The sequence below is a fragment of the Callithrix jacchus genome, chromosome 4 (genome assembly GCF_049354715.1).
Source record: "Callithrix jacchus isolate 240 chromosome 4, calJac240_pri, whole genome shotgun sequence".
NCBI classification, from domain to species: Eukaryota; Metazoa; Chordata; class Mammalia; order Primates; family Cebidae; genus Callithrix; species Callithrix jacchus.
Genome location: NC_133505.1, coordinates 150,825,685 through 150,841,822, shown reverse-complemented (window position 1 = coordinate 150,841,822; position 16,138 = coordinate 150,825,685). Strand labels below are relative to the sequence as shown.

At 45.0% G+C, this 16,138-nt stretch overlaps 1 protein-coding gene across 2 annotated transcripts; it reads right to left on the bottom strand.

The window, feature by feature from the left end:
• Positions 1–6,464: 6,464 nt before the first annotated feature.
• On the bottom strand, positions 6,465–13,043 carry LOC144582360 (endogenous retrovirus group FC1 Env polyprotein-like). Of its 2 annotated transcripts, none has more exons than XM_078370824.1 (2): positions 8,187–13,043; positions 6,465–8,092 (listed from the first exon to the last, which is right to left on the bottom strand). In XM_078370824.1, exon 1 carries the CDS (start codon positions 9,662–9,664, stop codon positions 8,327–8,329), a length of 1,338 nt encoding a protein of 445 aa, XP_078226950.1. In that variant the 5' UTR covers positions 9,665–13,043; the 3' UTR covers positions 6,465–8,092; positions 8,187–8,326. The 2 variants fall into 2 exon arrangements, with proteins under 2 accessions (XP_078226950.1, XP_078226951.1); XM_078370825.1 differs by lacking the exon at positions 6,465–8,092 and having other exon boundaries at positions 8,327–10,342; positions 12,808–13,043.
• Between the last annotated feature and the right edge of the window lie 3,095 nt (positions 13,044–16,138).

Genomic DNA, 16,138 nt, shown 5'->3' with positions numbered 1-16,138 from the left:
AGTGGCACAATCTCCCCTCAATGCAACCTCTGCCTCCAGGGTTCAAGCAATTCTCTTGCTTCAGCTTCCCAAGTAGCTGGGATTACAGGCACGTGCCACCACACCCGACTAATTTTTGTATTTCTAGTAGAGACAGGGTTTCACCATGTTGGTCAGGCTGGTCTGAAACTCCTGTCCTTGAGTGATCTGCCTGCCTTGGCCTTCTAAAGTCCTGGTATTACAGGTGTGAGCCACCCCACCGGGCCAGGCATCTTTTTCTGATAGCATCATAGGCACTGTAAGGCCAAAGTGACCTCCTAACAATCATTCTGTACATAATCAAAATATTGGGAGTGGTGCATGTCACTGTTGTATCTCTGGAAAAGTTTTTTCCATTTTTTAAAAAATAGCCAATAATATATGCATAGATATCACCATACAGAAAGTTTCTTTGAGAGTCAAAGCCTGTAAAATTGCCTCAAATTTGTTCTTTGTGAGATTATGGCTACCTCCCACCTTCATGAAATTTATATTCAGATATATTCAGTTCATCCCTCCTCTCCAAATGAAGAGTTTTCCCTGCACCTCCATGGTCTTTGAGTCTCTCTCAATTCTAATATATCATTTCTAATTTACATAAAACCTGTTTTTTGCCTCAGACACAAGCACAAGGTCATAGACAATTAGCATAATAAAAATTAGCTTGAGTATGTGCATATCTTTTAAGTTTCAAATAATAACATATTACACATATGTAAGACCCCTACTAAAATCCTGTGTTCCCACTTAGCATTTGATTTTTAAGATTCCCATTAGTATTAATATTAACTAACTCATTTTTTCAAATATACTCTTGAGGATACTAATTTTTATGAGCTTTAAGTAGTATAATTTCTTCCAACCAGCTCTAAATTACTGAAATCTTTCAATGTCAGGCTATTTATAGGAATGCTAAGATGCAATTTCAAATGCTCAGCACGCTGATTAGCAACATCAGTTGGCTTATCTCTGCCCTATTAAGCAGTGCAAGGAATATGGCATTTATTTGTACAGCAGGCGTTATGCCCCAAGTGACACATTGTTTCTTTATTCTTCAGAAAACTGCTGAATATTTTCTATTTTACCAAATAACTGAAACTTGAATATCAGCAGTGCATGGTACATAGACCTAACAATGATTTAATTCAAACTACCGTCTGCTGTCTCTGTGGATATCTTCAGTAACAGCTTCCTTGGAACAGTGCTGCTTATTTTAAAAGATAATGTTAGGCTGGCTGAGGTGGCTCACACCTGTAATCCCAGTACTTTGGGAGGCTAAGGTGGGTGGATCACAAGGTGAGAAGTTCAGACCAGTCTGGCCAAAATGGTGTAACCCTGTCTCTCCAAAAATACAAAAATTAGCTGGATGTGGTGATGTGTGCCTACAGTCCCAGCTACTCCATAGGCCAAGATGGGAGAATTGCTTGAGCCCCAGAGGTTGAGGCTGCAATGAGCCATGAGCACATGCTGCACTCATGTTCTAAATTGGCATCATGTCTTAATTTTTTGTAAAAAAATATTATGGTTATGAAAAAGATGAACTTTCTCACAAATATGTGGTTAAGAAAAGTCCAAATTGTATCTATTATATGGCAGACTTGTGGAAATTCCTCCTAATGAAGCCACTAATAGAAAAGTAGTTTTATTGTTTTCAGGGTGTACCAAGGAGTTCCAGGAAAATGCCAAACTAACCTGGTCAAGGCTGGTGGAAGATTTTCTCTTCCAACCTAGGAGGCGCTTCAGTGGAGAGACTATTTTTGTAGCCCAGGATGTAACACAGTGCCAGTGTGCAGTAGACAGGCAACAAGTATTTTTTTAATGTGTCTCCTTGCCTGCTGATTCATCTTCCCTCTTCTGATTCAAGATAATTTAAGTTGCAAAGAAGGACATTGAGATCCACAGACTGAAGCAAAAAGAGAACTTAGGAATTATGTCACCAACCAGCCCAGGTGCTTCAGTCTTGGTGCTTTAAGATCTGGGATTCAAATATGTGACTGGAGCTTTGTTGTTCTCTCTTAATTTCTCATTTCTGATTCCTTAGTGTTATTTCCATTTCCTGAAGCTGACAATAGCTCCAAGAGCTATATACTTCATGTTCAAATCCCAGATGGTCCCTGGACCAGTCATTCTGGCCAGGGACATCAACACATTGATTAATTTAGCCATGGGCATGTGTTCCAGCCCTGGATCTCAGGCTAAGTCAATGCCTCCAGAAGTCCCCAAATGCACAGTAGACAAGGGGTTGGACCCACTGAGAGAAAGAGGGGGACAGTTATCCGGAGAAAACTGAATGCATGCTGGACAAAACTAAGCTGGAGTCATCCCCTAAAGATACTTATACTATTTGTTAAGCATGCAGTCAGTCAGCTACATGCTAGATACTGAATTTCCTGTATTTTAAGATGTACATGTTTTTCCTTCAAATCTTTACATCTCCAAAATCAAGCAGCATCATATGATCGCTGTTGGCCGAATGGCAGTCATGACACGGCTTGACTGTACTTACCCAAATGTCAAAAACTCCTAAATCAAGACCTGTCCCAAGGGCTGTCAGCAGCTTGAGAAAAAAATCAGAGACAAATATGGGTTCACTTTCTTAGTTCTAAGGACCCAAATTGTAATGAGAAGAGGGGTGGGGACAAGTAATGAATCTGATATGTTTAGCAAGATGTCTGAAGCAGGGGTCAAAAAGCTCTTGCTCTATACTTGAACAATTAGCTGAACAGCTTAGCACCAATGGCTTTTAGTTTATGAAGTCTTTTAAGAAATGCTGTATCATCAACACTCTTGATAGCCCAAAGAATATAAGAAAGCATTGTGCCCTCAGTTAGGCAGTCACATTTTTTCCTCCTACTGATATGTAAAATAATAGTACATCCTACATCTGAGAGCATTTTAGACTTGATGAAATAAAGTACCAGTTTTGTCAGGATGGTAAGAATACAAAAAAAAAATTAAAGTAAATGACATAAATCTTGTCTTTAAGGAATTTATATTCTAATTGAAAAGTGAAGGCATCTGTATTAGTCCATTTTCACACTGCTGATAAAGACATACCGGCGACTGGGTATTTTATAACAAAAAAGAGGTTTAATGGACTCACAGTTTCACGTGGCTGGGGAGGCCTCATAATCATGGTGGAAGGAAGAAGGTGAAAGGCACACCTTCATGGTAGCAAGCAAGAGAGAAAGAGAGCCAAGTGAAAGGGAAACCCCTTATAAAATCATCAGATCTCATGAGACTTATTCACTACCATGAGAACGGTATCAGGGAAACTGCCCCCATGATTCAATTATCTCCCACTGGGTCCCTCCCACAACACATGGGAGTTATGGGAGCTACAAATTAGGATGAGATTTGGGTGGGGGACACAGCCAAACCTTAAGAGCATCTATTTGCTGTATTGTATAGAGAGCATTTACTACAACAGAGTAGATGAAAGAAGACAAGTGAATGAGTCAAGGTTTCTGAAGAGGTCGTGATAACTTGGGGAGAGCAGACCCCTAGAAATGAATAGCGATGCTCTTCTGGAAGAAGTAGTTCTTGAACTTGGCATTTAAGTAAGGATATGGCTCAGGTCAACAAAGATGAATAAGAGAGAGGGTATTCTAGAAAAAAGAGAATAAAAGGTAAGAAAAAGTGAAAGTATAAGTATGTATCTTAGAAGAAAGCCAGCTAAGAGCAGAGCATTCTTAAGGGAAGCTCTGTTGGAGGCCAGATTGTAAAAGAGCCCAAAGTGCTAACCCAAGGAGCCTAGACTCAGTGCTGGGGGCAATGGGAATTTCTTGCAGAGATTTACTTGTTCAAAGTTGTGGCACTACAAGTTTAACCCAGAATCAATGTGCAGAAAGAACTGGACAGAGAGGAAAGCTCAAGGGTGGTAGAGGGGACAGGGGACAGAATGGAGGAGAAAATTCTGTCACTGAAAAATGAAAACACAGCCAATATTCTGAGAAATAAACAAAAATAATAGAAGGAAACAGAAAAAAACCATTAATTTCAACCAAAATAAATAGTGTTATGGGTTGAATTGTGCCCCCCTAAAAATAGTGTGAAGTCCTAACCCAGAGTACCTCAATCAGAATGTGACTCTATTTGGAAATAGAGTCTTTGCATTAATCCATTTTCTGTTGCTAATAACAAAATACCTGAAACCAGGTAACTTACAAAAAAAGAAATTTATTTCTTATAGTTATGGAGGCTGAGAAGTTCAAAGTCAAGGGGCTGCATTTGGTAAGAATCTTCTTGCTTGTGGGGACTCTCTACAGAGTGTTGAGGCAGTGCCGGGCATCACATGATGAGGGGGCTGACTGTGCTAACTCAGGTCTCTCTTCCTCTTCTCATAAAGCCGTCAGTTCTACTCTCATGATAACCCATTAATCCATTAATTTATAAATGGATTAATCTACTAATCCATGAATTGATTAATCCATTCATGAGAGCATGGCCCTTAGGACCCAATCACCTCTTACAGGCCCCACCTCTCAATACTGTCACACTAGGGATTAAGTTTCAAAATGAGTTTTGGAGAGTACAAATATTCTAAATACAACAGTCTTTAAGAGGCAATCAAGTTAAAGCTGAGGTCATTAAGATGAGTCTTAATACAATATGACTGGTGCCTTTATAGAGAGGAAATATTTGGCCACAAAAACAGACGTGCACATAGGAAGGACACTTTGTGAGCATGAAGATAGAGATCGGGTGAGGCATCTATCAGCCAAGGGACACTGAAGATTGCCACCAAACCATCAGAAGCTAAAGGGCAGCTGTGGAACAGATTCTTGCTCACAGGCCTCAGAACCAACCCTGATGATTCCTTGGTCTCAGGCTTCTAGCCTCCAGAACTGTGAGAGAATAGGCGTTGGTTAATGTAAGCCACCAGAACTCTGTTCCAGCAGCCCCAGCAAACTAATAAAAATAATCTTAGCCACAGTTTTCCAGGTAATGTCGAGAAGTTTCAGACACAGAGATGTTTTTGCAATGAAACAAAACCCAACCAATCCAATGGCAACTATAATACAATGTCTTCTTAATCTAGAAGGGCTTTCTTTGCAGAAATCTTTGAGATCTGAAATGAAATATTCAGCATGAAGGACAAAAAGGCCAAATGTAACAAGCAACTTTTCAACTAAGTCGTTCCACTCTAACCTATCTTCAAAATGCAAACTTCACTCTCCTTGGTGTTTTTGAAAGGCATGGTGGACCAAGGTAATGTGGCCTTACACAGAGCTTGTCGAGATTTCTCCAAGAGCACTTATACCCATTATTTTGTGACCTGCTGCCGTTGCTATAAATTAATGGACTAGTTCCATCTGAAAAGACAAAAGAGGAAACTGTGAGACTCTTTCAAGTCTCTCAATGGCAGGGATATCCACTGTTCTTCAACAGTTTCTAGGTCTGTCCCACACTGCCCTATTTGGAGGGGATTCCCCAAAGCCCCTCTGTAACTGGAGAAGTTTCTTGGGGCCACTCTGGAAGTGGGCACTGGCCTGCACAGGCTGAGACCTGATGAGTTGCTTCTGCCCATCTCCCCATTTAGCCTGCTTTAATACAAGCTTCACACAGCATGGAAATTAAGAGCAAAGGTCAAGAGGGCAAAGCTACCTAGATTCAAATTCTGGACCTGAAAGCCCTTGGAAAAGGGATTAATTGATTTGTGCCTCTGCTTCCTTATTAAACAAGAATCATTCTAAAGCCTATTTCATAGGATATTTGTAAAATCTAAATGGCTTATTACATATGAAGGGTATAAACAAATACCTGGCGCATTGTAGGTGTTCAATAAATGTAATTATAATATCCTTTATGAAATTTTCATATTCTCGAATGTAGAGAAAATATTTAGAAACTGTAGTTTTATGAAAAAGTTATATATATTTATGATAAAAAATATGACTATAATGTCTATTTATACTTGGGAAATAAATCACCTCATAGAGTTTCAGTTTTTAGTTTATAAAACACAAAATTGCCCACATACACTATTAAGTATATCATGTCTGCACAGACATAAGTTAAATCCCTGTAGTCATTTAAAAATAAGTGCTTCTTTACTTTTTTTTTTGAGACAGAGCCCTTGTCTGTCACCCAGGCTGGAGTGCAGTGGCATGATCTCAGCTCACTACAACCTCCGTCTCCCGGGCTCAAGCAATTCTCCTGCCTCAGCCTCCTGAGTAGCTGGGATTACGGGTACCCACCACCACACCCAGCTAATTTTTGTATTTTAAGTAGAGACAGGGTTTCACCATGTTGGCCAGGCTGGTCTCGAACTCCTGACCTCAGGTGATCCACCTGCCTCAGCCTCCCAAAGTGCCGGGATTACAGGCATGAGCCACTGCACCCAGCCTAGTGCTTCTTTACTTCTAAAAACTTCAAAACCTAGCTCTCATTATCAAAAATGATAATTGTTGTGTGGAAATATTTTATTAATTTTAAATGAGTAAATTTTGAAAAAGAGAATGTAATAGAGAAAACTCTAACCACAATTTTCCTCTACTTTTACACAACAGTCAACACAGAAGACTCTGTGATCAAATATATGGGTTTTTTATCCCACACACCGAGCAGTGGACACCAGCTGAGTGTCTTCAAATCCAGTTCTGACACCATTTACCCTAAGACATTTACCCACAGGTTGAGGGCTCAGCCCCCAAGACTGCCTCCCCTTACACACACACCAGTCCCAAGTCCCAGCCTCTGGAAGTTCTGATGGGCTGGCTTTAAGTTGGGGTTCCCATGATCCCTTCTTTGGGTTCAATTAATTTGCTGGAGCCACTCACAGAACTCAGGAAAATGCTTATTTACATTTACCAGCTCATTATAAAGGAAACTGCAAAGAATATAGATGAAAAGGTGCATAGAGTGAGGTATGGGGAAGGGGCACAGAGCTTCCATGCCCTCCCTGGAGGCCACCCCGCAGGAACCTCAATGTGTTCAGCTGTCTGGAAGCTCTCTGAACACTGTCCTCTTGGGTTTTTATGAAAGCTTCGTAACATCAGTTTCCTTCCCCCAGGGTATAGGGTGGGACCCTCTCCTGGGAGGGTCTTAAGACCCACCCATAATCAGAGAGGCGGGAAAACAGTAGAGTGAAAGGAAGGCAGGAGAAAGGCAGAGGCCTGAGGTCTAATCCACCCAGCATTATAACAAAGACTGTACCAAGGGCTTATGGGAAGTATGAGCCAGGAACAGTGGACTAAAACCAATATATATATCATAACACCATAGAGAATGTTCTTATATTACAGCATACTGAATCAAAGAGCTTAGCTATAGACAACAATTGTAATCATTTCCTGAATTTCTTCTAAAATAATGTTCTTTTATTCAACCCCTGTTTTAATGTGTTGTCAGATCCCTCATTAAGGCATCAGTCTACTCTTAGGGAAACCACTAGAATATGACTAATCATAATTGGTGTGCGACCCCCTTGTAGACCCCTGCCTGGTACCCGACCCCAAATAACAGCTCGAGAGTTGGAAGCCGAGTTCAGGTTTATTGGGACCAGCGGGCAGGCCAGGAAAGGAAGGAGAATGGGGCTGGCTGTGACTGCGCAGCTGGGGTAGGAGGGTTTTATGGGGGGGTGGACGGGGCGTGGACACAGGGCTGGCGGAGTGTCGTAGGAGCTTAGGATAGGCTGTCCGTCTCTGGGCAGACTGCTGAGGTGGCTCAGAGGGTTACGTGTCGGTTCAGGATAGGCCAAGGCTTGGCGGGCTTTCCTGCTGCGATGATTGGCTGCTTGTTGTTGCTGGGCAGAACAGAGCAGGCTTGGCGGGCTTTTCTCAGGGCAGCAGGAAACCTGGGGGGAGGGTGGGGGCAAGAAACCTGGGGGAAAGATGGCGGGACTTTCTACCGAACATTCCTGACTCCTTAAAAAGGAAAAGGGCGGCGGAATCGATCTGGCTACTTCCTGCTGACAAGGGTCGATGGGGGGGGGGTTCTGAAGAGGTCTCTTTTCTTAAGGAGCCTGGATGTTCAGGGACAGGTCTGTTTCTTGCACTCATTCAGGGTGGGGTTGGAGCAGCATCTGGTGGATGGTGACTCGAGTCAGTTCTTGAAAGCGCCGCTGTATGAACTGTAGAAAGCAAGGAGCAATAAGTAAGATTAGGCAAACGGCTACTAGGGGCCCAAGCAATGGGGACAAGAGGGTATACATAGAGGAAGACCACCACGCTGTGGCTTCAGCCGAGAACTTCTGACTCTGCAGGCTAGTTTTGAGTTTCTGGAGGCTCTCGATTAGGGTTTCTACTAGGCCGGATTCATTGATGTAGTAACAGCACTCTTCTTGTAGGAAGATACAGGTCCCTCCTCATTCAGCAGTGAGCAGGTCTAGGGCTCTTCGGTTCTGCAAGGCAACTTGGGCAACTGAGGTGATCTGTCGTTGGAGTGATGCTAAAGACTCAGTAGAGTCATCAATAGCTGCTTGGAGTTGTGAGGTCAGTCGGGCTATGGCCAGGTGAGAGTGGACTAGTGCCCCTCCCCCTAATCCTGCTGCAAGTGCTGAACCAGCAAGGGAGACTCCAACGGCAATGGGTAGGAAGGCAGCTCGTCGGGTGCGGCGATGGGGAGCTTGCAGCATCTGGAATTCGGCTGAAGAATATATAGTGAGTCGAGGGACTAGGGTTACTGGGAGGCATAAAAGAGATGAGGAAAGGCCAATGTAGAGAGTTTTTGTTAAGGTCCTGTTACACCAAAAAAACGTTCCTCGTGGGGCTGTTATATTAGTGGTTACCAGTATAGTTCTGTTACAGCTAGGGAAGTTTCGGCCTAGGGAATAGCACACAGGTAGCTGTTCAAAATCAGGTGGAGTGTAGAGATCGACTTCCCTGACGGGGGAGAAGGAAGAAGTTGAGGCTGAAAGGTTGAGAGGGATGGGGTAAGGGACTGCAATGAAGGGAGTCTGTCCTAAGAAGGCACACATGAGGCATGAAGTTAGGTCAGTTAGTCCTGAGAGATTAGCTAACTTGATTCCTTCTTGGAGAAAAGTTAACCAGGAAAACGGAGACGAATGTGGTTGCAATTGGTCATTCAGAGATTTTTCTTGCAGGCTAATATCAGAGTGGACTTGGTGGACTGTACGTACGTATGCCCGCCAGATGTACAGGTGGGAAGAGGGATATTTGGTATCTATGTGATCATACATGGCAGCTTTCTGGGGGCTTTTCCACCGGTTGTCCCAGGGGTCAGGGATGAGAATGGAATACCGTGTAGAACCGATAATGGTGTTTCCTTCTCCATCTATGTCTGGGATGATTTTGAGCTGAGATCGGGCAGGTACTGTGGACTTGACGGCTATATGTAGTCGACAGTTCATCCAAGTACATCCCATGCAGGAGCGCCAAGGAGTATTATTGCATGCTCCTGATGGTTGGTCATGGTTGAAGCACATGAGAGGTATATCAGTATGGATGTTATGGAATTTGGTGAAGTTCAGATATATGGCCCTTTGGCATCCGGCTGCGGGGCAGTTGGAATTTGCAAGAAGATGGTTGTGGCTGTATGGAGGGGTATTACAGATGAAGGTGGTTTTGGTATAGTTTTCAGTTAGGAAGAATCTCCATCTGTAGGGGGTGTGGCTGCTAGGCCCTGGTAAGTTTGACAGATAAAGGGCCAGTAGGAACAGCCTTCCAGCATAAGGAGGGTTCATGAGGGGCCTTTTTTACCCGAGACAGGTGGATCCAAGATGGGATTTCAGCAACTCTTATAGCTGATGGAGTGGTAAGGAGGACTGTGTATGGTCCTTCCCACTTGGGAGCGAGGGGCTTTGGGGAGACGGACCTGATAAGAACTGAGTCCCCGGGGGAGACTTTCTGTGTATTTTCAGATGGCTGGGTGGGTTGGGGAAGAGAAGCGTTGGCGTGTTCTCAGAGAAGGCTGCGAAGGAGAGTAAAGTAGGGGAGGTAGCTGTCTAGAGGAGTGGTCTCTGGTGGTGGGGGAGTTGAAAGTAGGAAGGGGCGACCGTACAGCAGCTCAAACGGGCTAAGCTGTGATGGGCCCCGGGGGCTTGCTCTCAACCTGGTGAGGGCGATAGGAAGCAAGGTTACCCAGGATTGGCGGAGCTCAATCATGAGCTTGGTCAGATGTTCCTTTATTAGGCCATTGGCCCGTTCCACCTTACCAGAGGACTGAGGATGGTAGGCGGCGTGTAGCTTCCACTGAATTCCTAAAGAGGTAGAAACAGCATTAGTGACTTTGGAGATAAAGGCTGGGCCGTTGTCTGACTGTATGGTAGCCGGGAGTCCAAAGCGTGGGATGATGTCTTGAATGAGATGAGTGGCTACTGTCCCGGCAGACTCAGAGGCTGTGGGGTAAGCTTCAATCCAGCCTGAAAAAGTGTCAACAATGGTTAGCAGATACCGGTACTGTTTATGCTTTGGCATATGGGTGAAATCAATTTGCCAGTCTTGGCCAGGTAGGAACCCGCGTAGTTGATAAAGCTGGCGCCGAGGATGACAGGAACCCTGGGAATTAGTTTTCGTGCAGACAGTACATGAGGACTGGACTTCCTGTATGGTACTGAGGAGATGGTGAGGGTGAAAAGTGAGTTGAGGAATCGGTATAAGGCTTTAGGCCCAATGTGGAATGAATTATGGATGTCTTGGATTATCTGGTAACTTTGCTTTTCAGGGAGGATGAGGAGGTTATGCTTGAAGGCCAAGTCATCCTTGAACCGTACCCCGGGGGTAGACTGGAGGGCCTGGAGTTCCGAGGCAGAGTATTGAGGGCTAGGAGAAAAAGGCTGTGTGGGCTGGCAGTGGGGAAGGTTATGACGGCCTTCAGCTTTGAAAGGATGTCTCGCCCCAGAAGGGGAACTGGGCAGGTGGGGATTACTAAAAAGAGTGGGTGAATGGAGTGGAGTTATATGGGCACATGAGTGGTGGGGTTTGGTAGGGGATACTCGGGGTCCCGTCGATTCCCATGACCGAGACCTGGGAAGGGGTGAGATGGCCAGAATAAGAAGGAAGAGCGGAGTAGGTAGCCCCCATGTCTTGTGACCCTAGGCTCGGCAAGGGTAACAGGAGTCGGAAAGCCAGGGCCCCGCTAGTCGTCTAGCAGCCCTAGTAGACTGGGGAACGGAGCTCCCTCGGAGGTCGGATCCTGGCAAGCAGGCTCCTCCCTACTGAGGGTGACTGCCGGCTGCGTAACGCCAGTGTGTCTGTTTTGAGGAACCAGCACCCTGGGGAAGCTGGGGCAGTCTGACTTCCAGTGTCCCGGGAACTGACAGATAGGGCAAGGCCTAGTTGGTGGCCCTGGTTGTGGACAGGCTCGGGACCAGTGTCCTTCCTTTCCACATTTGAAACATGCTCCCGGAGGGGCATGGGTTTCGGCCTTGTGCTTCTGGTTCCCTGCCGGCCTTAGAGCCGCCACTAGGGCTTGGGTCTAGAGGGCAGCCTTCTGCTTCATGCAAGTTTGGCGGGCAGCCTCAGCCGCATCTTCCCTGGCATTGAATACTTTAAAGGCCATTTTTACCAGGTCTTGGATGGGAGTCTCTGGCCCCTCTTCTGCTTTCTTTGTTTCTTTCTTATGTCGGGTGCTGATTGGGAGATAAAATGGGAGGCTAATACAGTGGCCCCGTTTTGGGAGGCTGGATCTAGTCGAGTATACCGGACTAGGGCTTCTTATGCTTAAGTGAGGTATTGGAATTCCTTAATATAGGTGGATGGGTCGGCTGAGAAGGATCCTAAACGTTTCTCAATTTGGGACAGGTCTTGGAGTGAGAAAGGAACATGGACCCTGATTAAACCTTCTGCGCCTGCTACTTCTCGGAGTGGGGCCAGGATAGCTGGCTGGTGGGAGCAGGTGTGGGCCGCCACCAGAGAGGCAAGAGGAAGTGCGGCCTCTGAGGGAGGGGGCTCGGAGGGAGTAGAGGGAGAGCGAGGCATGGCCTCCGAGGTAGGAGGTGCAGAGGGAGCAGAGGAAGAGCGTGCCGTTGATGGCGACTGATTGCTGAGATTGGCAGGAGAGGACAGATGTTCAGGCAGATCCTCCGGTGAGGAGTAGGGAGGGGGAGAGGTAGTGGACTTCAGGAGTGGGAACAAAGGGGGAAGACATGTGGTCAGGCATCTCTTCCTGTAGAGTATAGGGAGGTGGCTTGCTTGGGGAGGTAGGAGTCTGTGGTGGGGGAGTTCGGGCTAAAAGAACTTGGTGAGTAGAGCAGAGGTCAGGATGGGAACGCAGGTCCCAAAAAGCCTGAACATAAGGCACTTCCTTATCTTTGCCAGTTCGGCGGCAGAAGTTATCTAGGTCGCGGAGCACATTGAAATCGAAAGTGCCGGTGGGAGGCCAATGCGACCTGTTATCGAGCTGATACTGGGGCCAGGCCACCTGGGAGAGGAAGATGAGCTTCTTTCGCCTACGGGAGTAGCCCAAACGGGTAAAGTCGAGAAGTAAACAACCTAGTGGGGTGTTTTTAGGAATTTTGGACTCCACGCTCCCCATGATGCGTGCGGCAAAGGGTTCCTGCCAGCCGAGGGCGGTCTCGGAACAGTATCCGAGTGGGCTGGGGTAGTGTGGGGGGAGGCGTCCCTCCAACCCACCAGCTTCCCCAGAGGAAGGTGGATAGGAAAGACCAGAGAAGGCGTCCCCTGTCTGATCGTTCCTATTTAATGGTTTTGGATTGGGTGGGTCAGAGAAGGCGTCCCTTGTCTGCCGACCCAAGGCTCCTGGAGCCTGGTTGGGGGATCCTGCTCGGGCCGGCCGGTGCTTGGCGAGGGATCCGTGGATTGGGACTGAGAGGAAGGGCCTTTGCCACACGCACCACGGAAGGAGAAGGTAAGAAACAGGACTTACCTGGTCCGGAGTGCTGAGGCCGAATTGGAGGAGGGCTGGGGAGGTCGCTGGAGGGAGGGGGTCGCTAGGGGGGCTAGCGACCCTCCGTCCCGGGTTTTGGCACCATATGTGCGACCCCCTTGTAGACCCCTGCCCGGTACCCGACCCCAAATAACAGCTCGAGAGTTGGAAGCCGAGTTCAGGTTTATTGGGACCAGCGGGCAGGCCAGGAAAGGAAGGAGAATGGGGCTGGCTGCGACTGCGCAGCTGGGGTAGGAGGGTTTTATGGGGGGGTGGACGGGGCATGGACACAGGGCTGGCGGAGTGTCGTAGGAGCTTAGGATAGGCTGTCCGTCTCTGGGCAGACTGCTGAGGTGGCTCAGAGGGTTACATGTCGGTTCAGGATAGGCCGAGGCTTGGCGGGCTTTCCTGCTGCGATGATTGGCTGCTTGTTGTTGCTGGGCGGAACAGAGCAGGCTTGGTGGGCTTTTCTCAGGGCAGCAGGAAGCCTGGGGGGAGGGTGGGGGCAAGAAACCTGGGGGAAAGATGGCGGGACTTTCTACCGAACAATTGGTATCAATTGAAATATCAAAAACCAACTGAGATGAATCCGGGAAAAAAGGCATCACTGAAAGACATATTTTTTTGAGAGACCCACAGGCAGTGGGGAAAATATACAAAATGCAAAAAACAAAGCAAGTGGTGGCATCAGTTTACAGGAACTATGAGAAGGAGGAACAAGCTGTTATGCTCTGCCACAAGGAAGTAAACAGCAAATGTAGAATGTGGGACGTTTGAATATTATGGATCTAGTTTTTTCCACAAGTTAATGGCATGAAAAATAAAAAGGCTAAAAAGAAGTTAAGAGCAATAACAACAAAATGCATTGGGTAGAACTTGTGTGGCCCCTGATGAAAACAAAACAACTCCCCCAAAAAAACAGTTGTAAGAACCCATTTTGAAGACAAGAGAGAAGGTCTGAATACAGTATGGGTTTTATAGAACACCAAGTTATGACCATCAGTTTTGCTAGTGTTATAATCACATCATAACACTCTTACATGCTTTATGTACTAGTAGGGATATGCTTCCATGCTTCTACTGTATAACACTATTATAATAGCACGAGGAAGTAAACAGGAATGAAATAAGCTGATGTCTGGGTTTTGCTTTAAATATTTTAACAAAGAAAAGAAATGAAAAAATATATTATGCACATGTGACAAAATATTGGTATTTATGGAATTGAGCAATGGTCATCTGAGAGTTCATTTTACTACCTTCTCTTCTTTGTATACTTAAACTTTTTATATTAAAATACAATTACTTTTACAAATGACTGACATATAGTTTGAAAATGTTACTATTTTCTTTTAGTAGGCAAAAATATTAGAACTGCATATAAGTTTAGCCTGTAAAAATTAAATTATTAGAGGTAGAAGTTGAATTTTACATCTTGTACTTGTCAAGAGGTTATACAAAAATAACTTTTTTGTAGAATGAATAATATTGATATTAACTTAAGTCTCTAAATACCACTATTTAAAGTTCATTTCTTTTTACAGATTTTCCTTAAAACGATCATATCTGTATAATTCAAGACAGAATAAGATAGGTATCATAAGAATACACATGCCAAGCTTCCTCTAAGTGCACTTTTGATAGATTTGGAACATATAATACGGGGAGGGAAAGACAGAGAAGAAACAGAGGCACAAAGTTACTTTTCAAGTATAGGCATCTGGGAGAATGGCAGTGCTGCTAGAATTATGAAAATTGAAATAGGAAACTAGTTATAGAGATAAGATGCTGAGTTCAGTTTGGAATGTTGAGTGAGAAAGTCTGGTGAGCATGGCAGGGCAAGATGTTTCAGCAGACATTAAAAAACAAAACAAAACAAAACAAAACAAAAAAAACAGGTATCCATGACTGGGGATCCTTCAGTGCTAGTGATTTGGAACTTGTATGCCTAGAAGTGATTTATTGTGTGCGTCCTAAGGACATAAGCGGAAAGGCGAATGAGCAAAGATAAAGGAAAAGGTCTGAAGATAAAATATTGGAGGACCACCACATTTAGGAAAGGAGAATAGGAAAGAATGAAGATAAACGTTTTGAGTGTTAGGAGAACCAGGAGATACAGAATCACAGAACAAATGGAGGAATTGATTTCTGCCAGGGCTGGCATTATTTCCTCAATGCAGAGATAACAGCTTTGAATGGACAGATAATTTCATGCAGATTTCCTTTAATTTCTCGATAATTACTTTGCCTCTGCTTAGGGTTATTAGCTATTTTCTTGGGGCTATTTAGAACCCTGCCCTCCTTCCCCCAAGCAAATATATAGACAGAAAAGATTGAGAGAGTATATAAAATGTGTCTTATTCAGTTCAGGCTGCTATAACAAAAATGCCATAGACTGGGTGGCTTATGGACAATGGAAATTTATTTCTCATGGTTTCTGAGGCTGGAATTCCAAAACCAGGGTGCCAGCATGAGTGGGTTCTGGTGAGGACCCTATTCCAGATCCGAGACTGCAGGCTTCTCATTGTATCCTCACATGGGGGAAAGAGAAGAAAGGTCTCTGGGGTTCCTTCTAGAAGGGGACTAACCACATTCATAAAGGTGCCATCCTCATAATCTGATGACCTCCCAAAGGCCCTCATTTCCTAATACCATCACTTTGGGGATTATAATTCAACATATAAATTTTGGGGGGATGCAGACAATGAGTCTGCAACAAATCTACCTAATTTTGGATTATTGAGCCATGACATGAGATGCTCAGGTGACTGGCTTGTTTTGAAGTGTTCAAACTGGTACACTGTCAAAGGAACTGCAACCATTAAATAAAAGTTATAACAGTAATTTAAATCATGTAGCTAATGTAAAAATCCCCTGTTTCCTTTTTTAAAAAGGAACCTTTGGGAAGAGAATGTGAAGGGAGGCACAGATCAACTTGGTAAATGGTTGAGAACCATTTCTATGGTAAATCATTTGGAAAAGTCAAGGATACTAAAGATTGAGGTCAATGGCTTGGCAGTTAGAAGACGTCACTGTTGGCCAGGCATGGTGGCTCACGCCTGTAATCCCAGCACTTTGGGAGACTGAGGCGGGTGGATTACTTGAGGTCAGGAGTTCAAGGCTAGCCTGACCAATATGATGAAACCCTGTCTCTACTAAAAATACAAAAATTAGCTGGGCATGGTGGCATACGCCTGTAATCCTACCTACTCAGGAGGCTGAAACAGGAGAATCACTTGAACCTGGGAGTTGGAGGCTGCAGTTAGCCGAGATCATGCCACTGCACTCCAGCCTGGGCAACAAGAGCAAAACTCCATCTAAAAATAAAAAA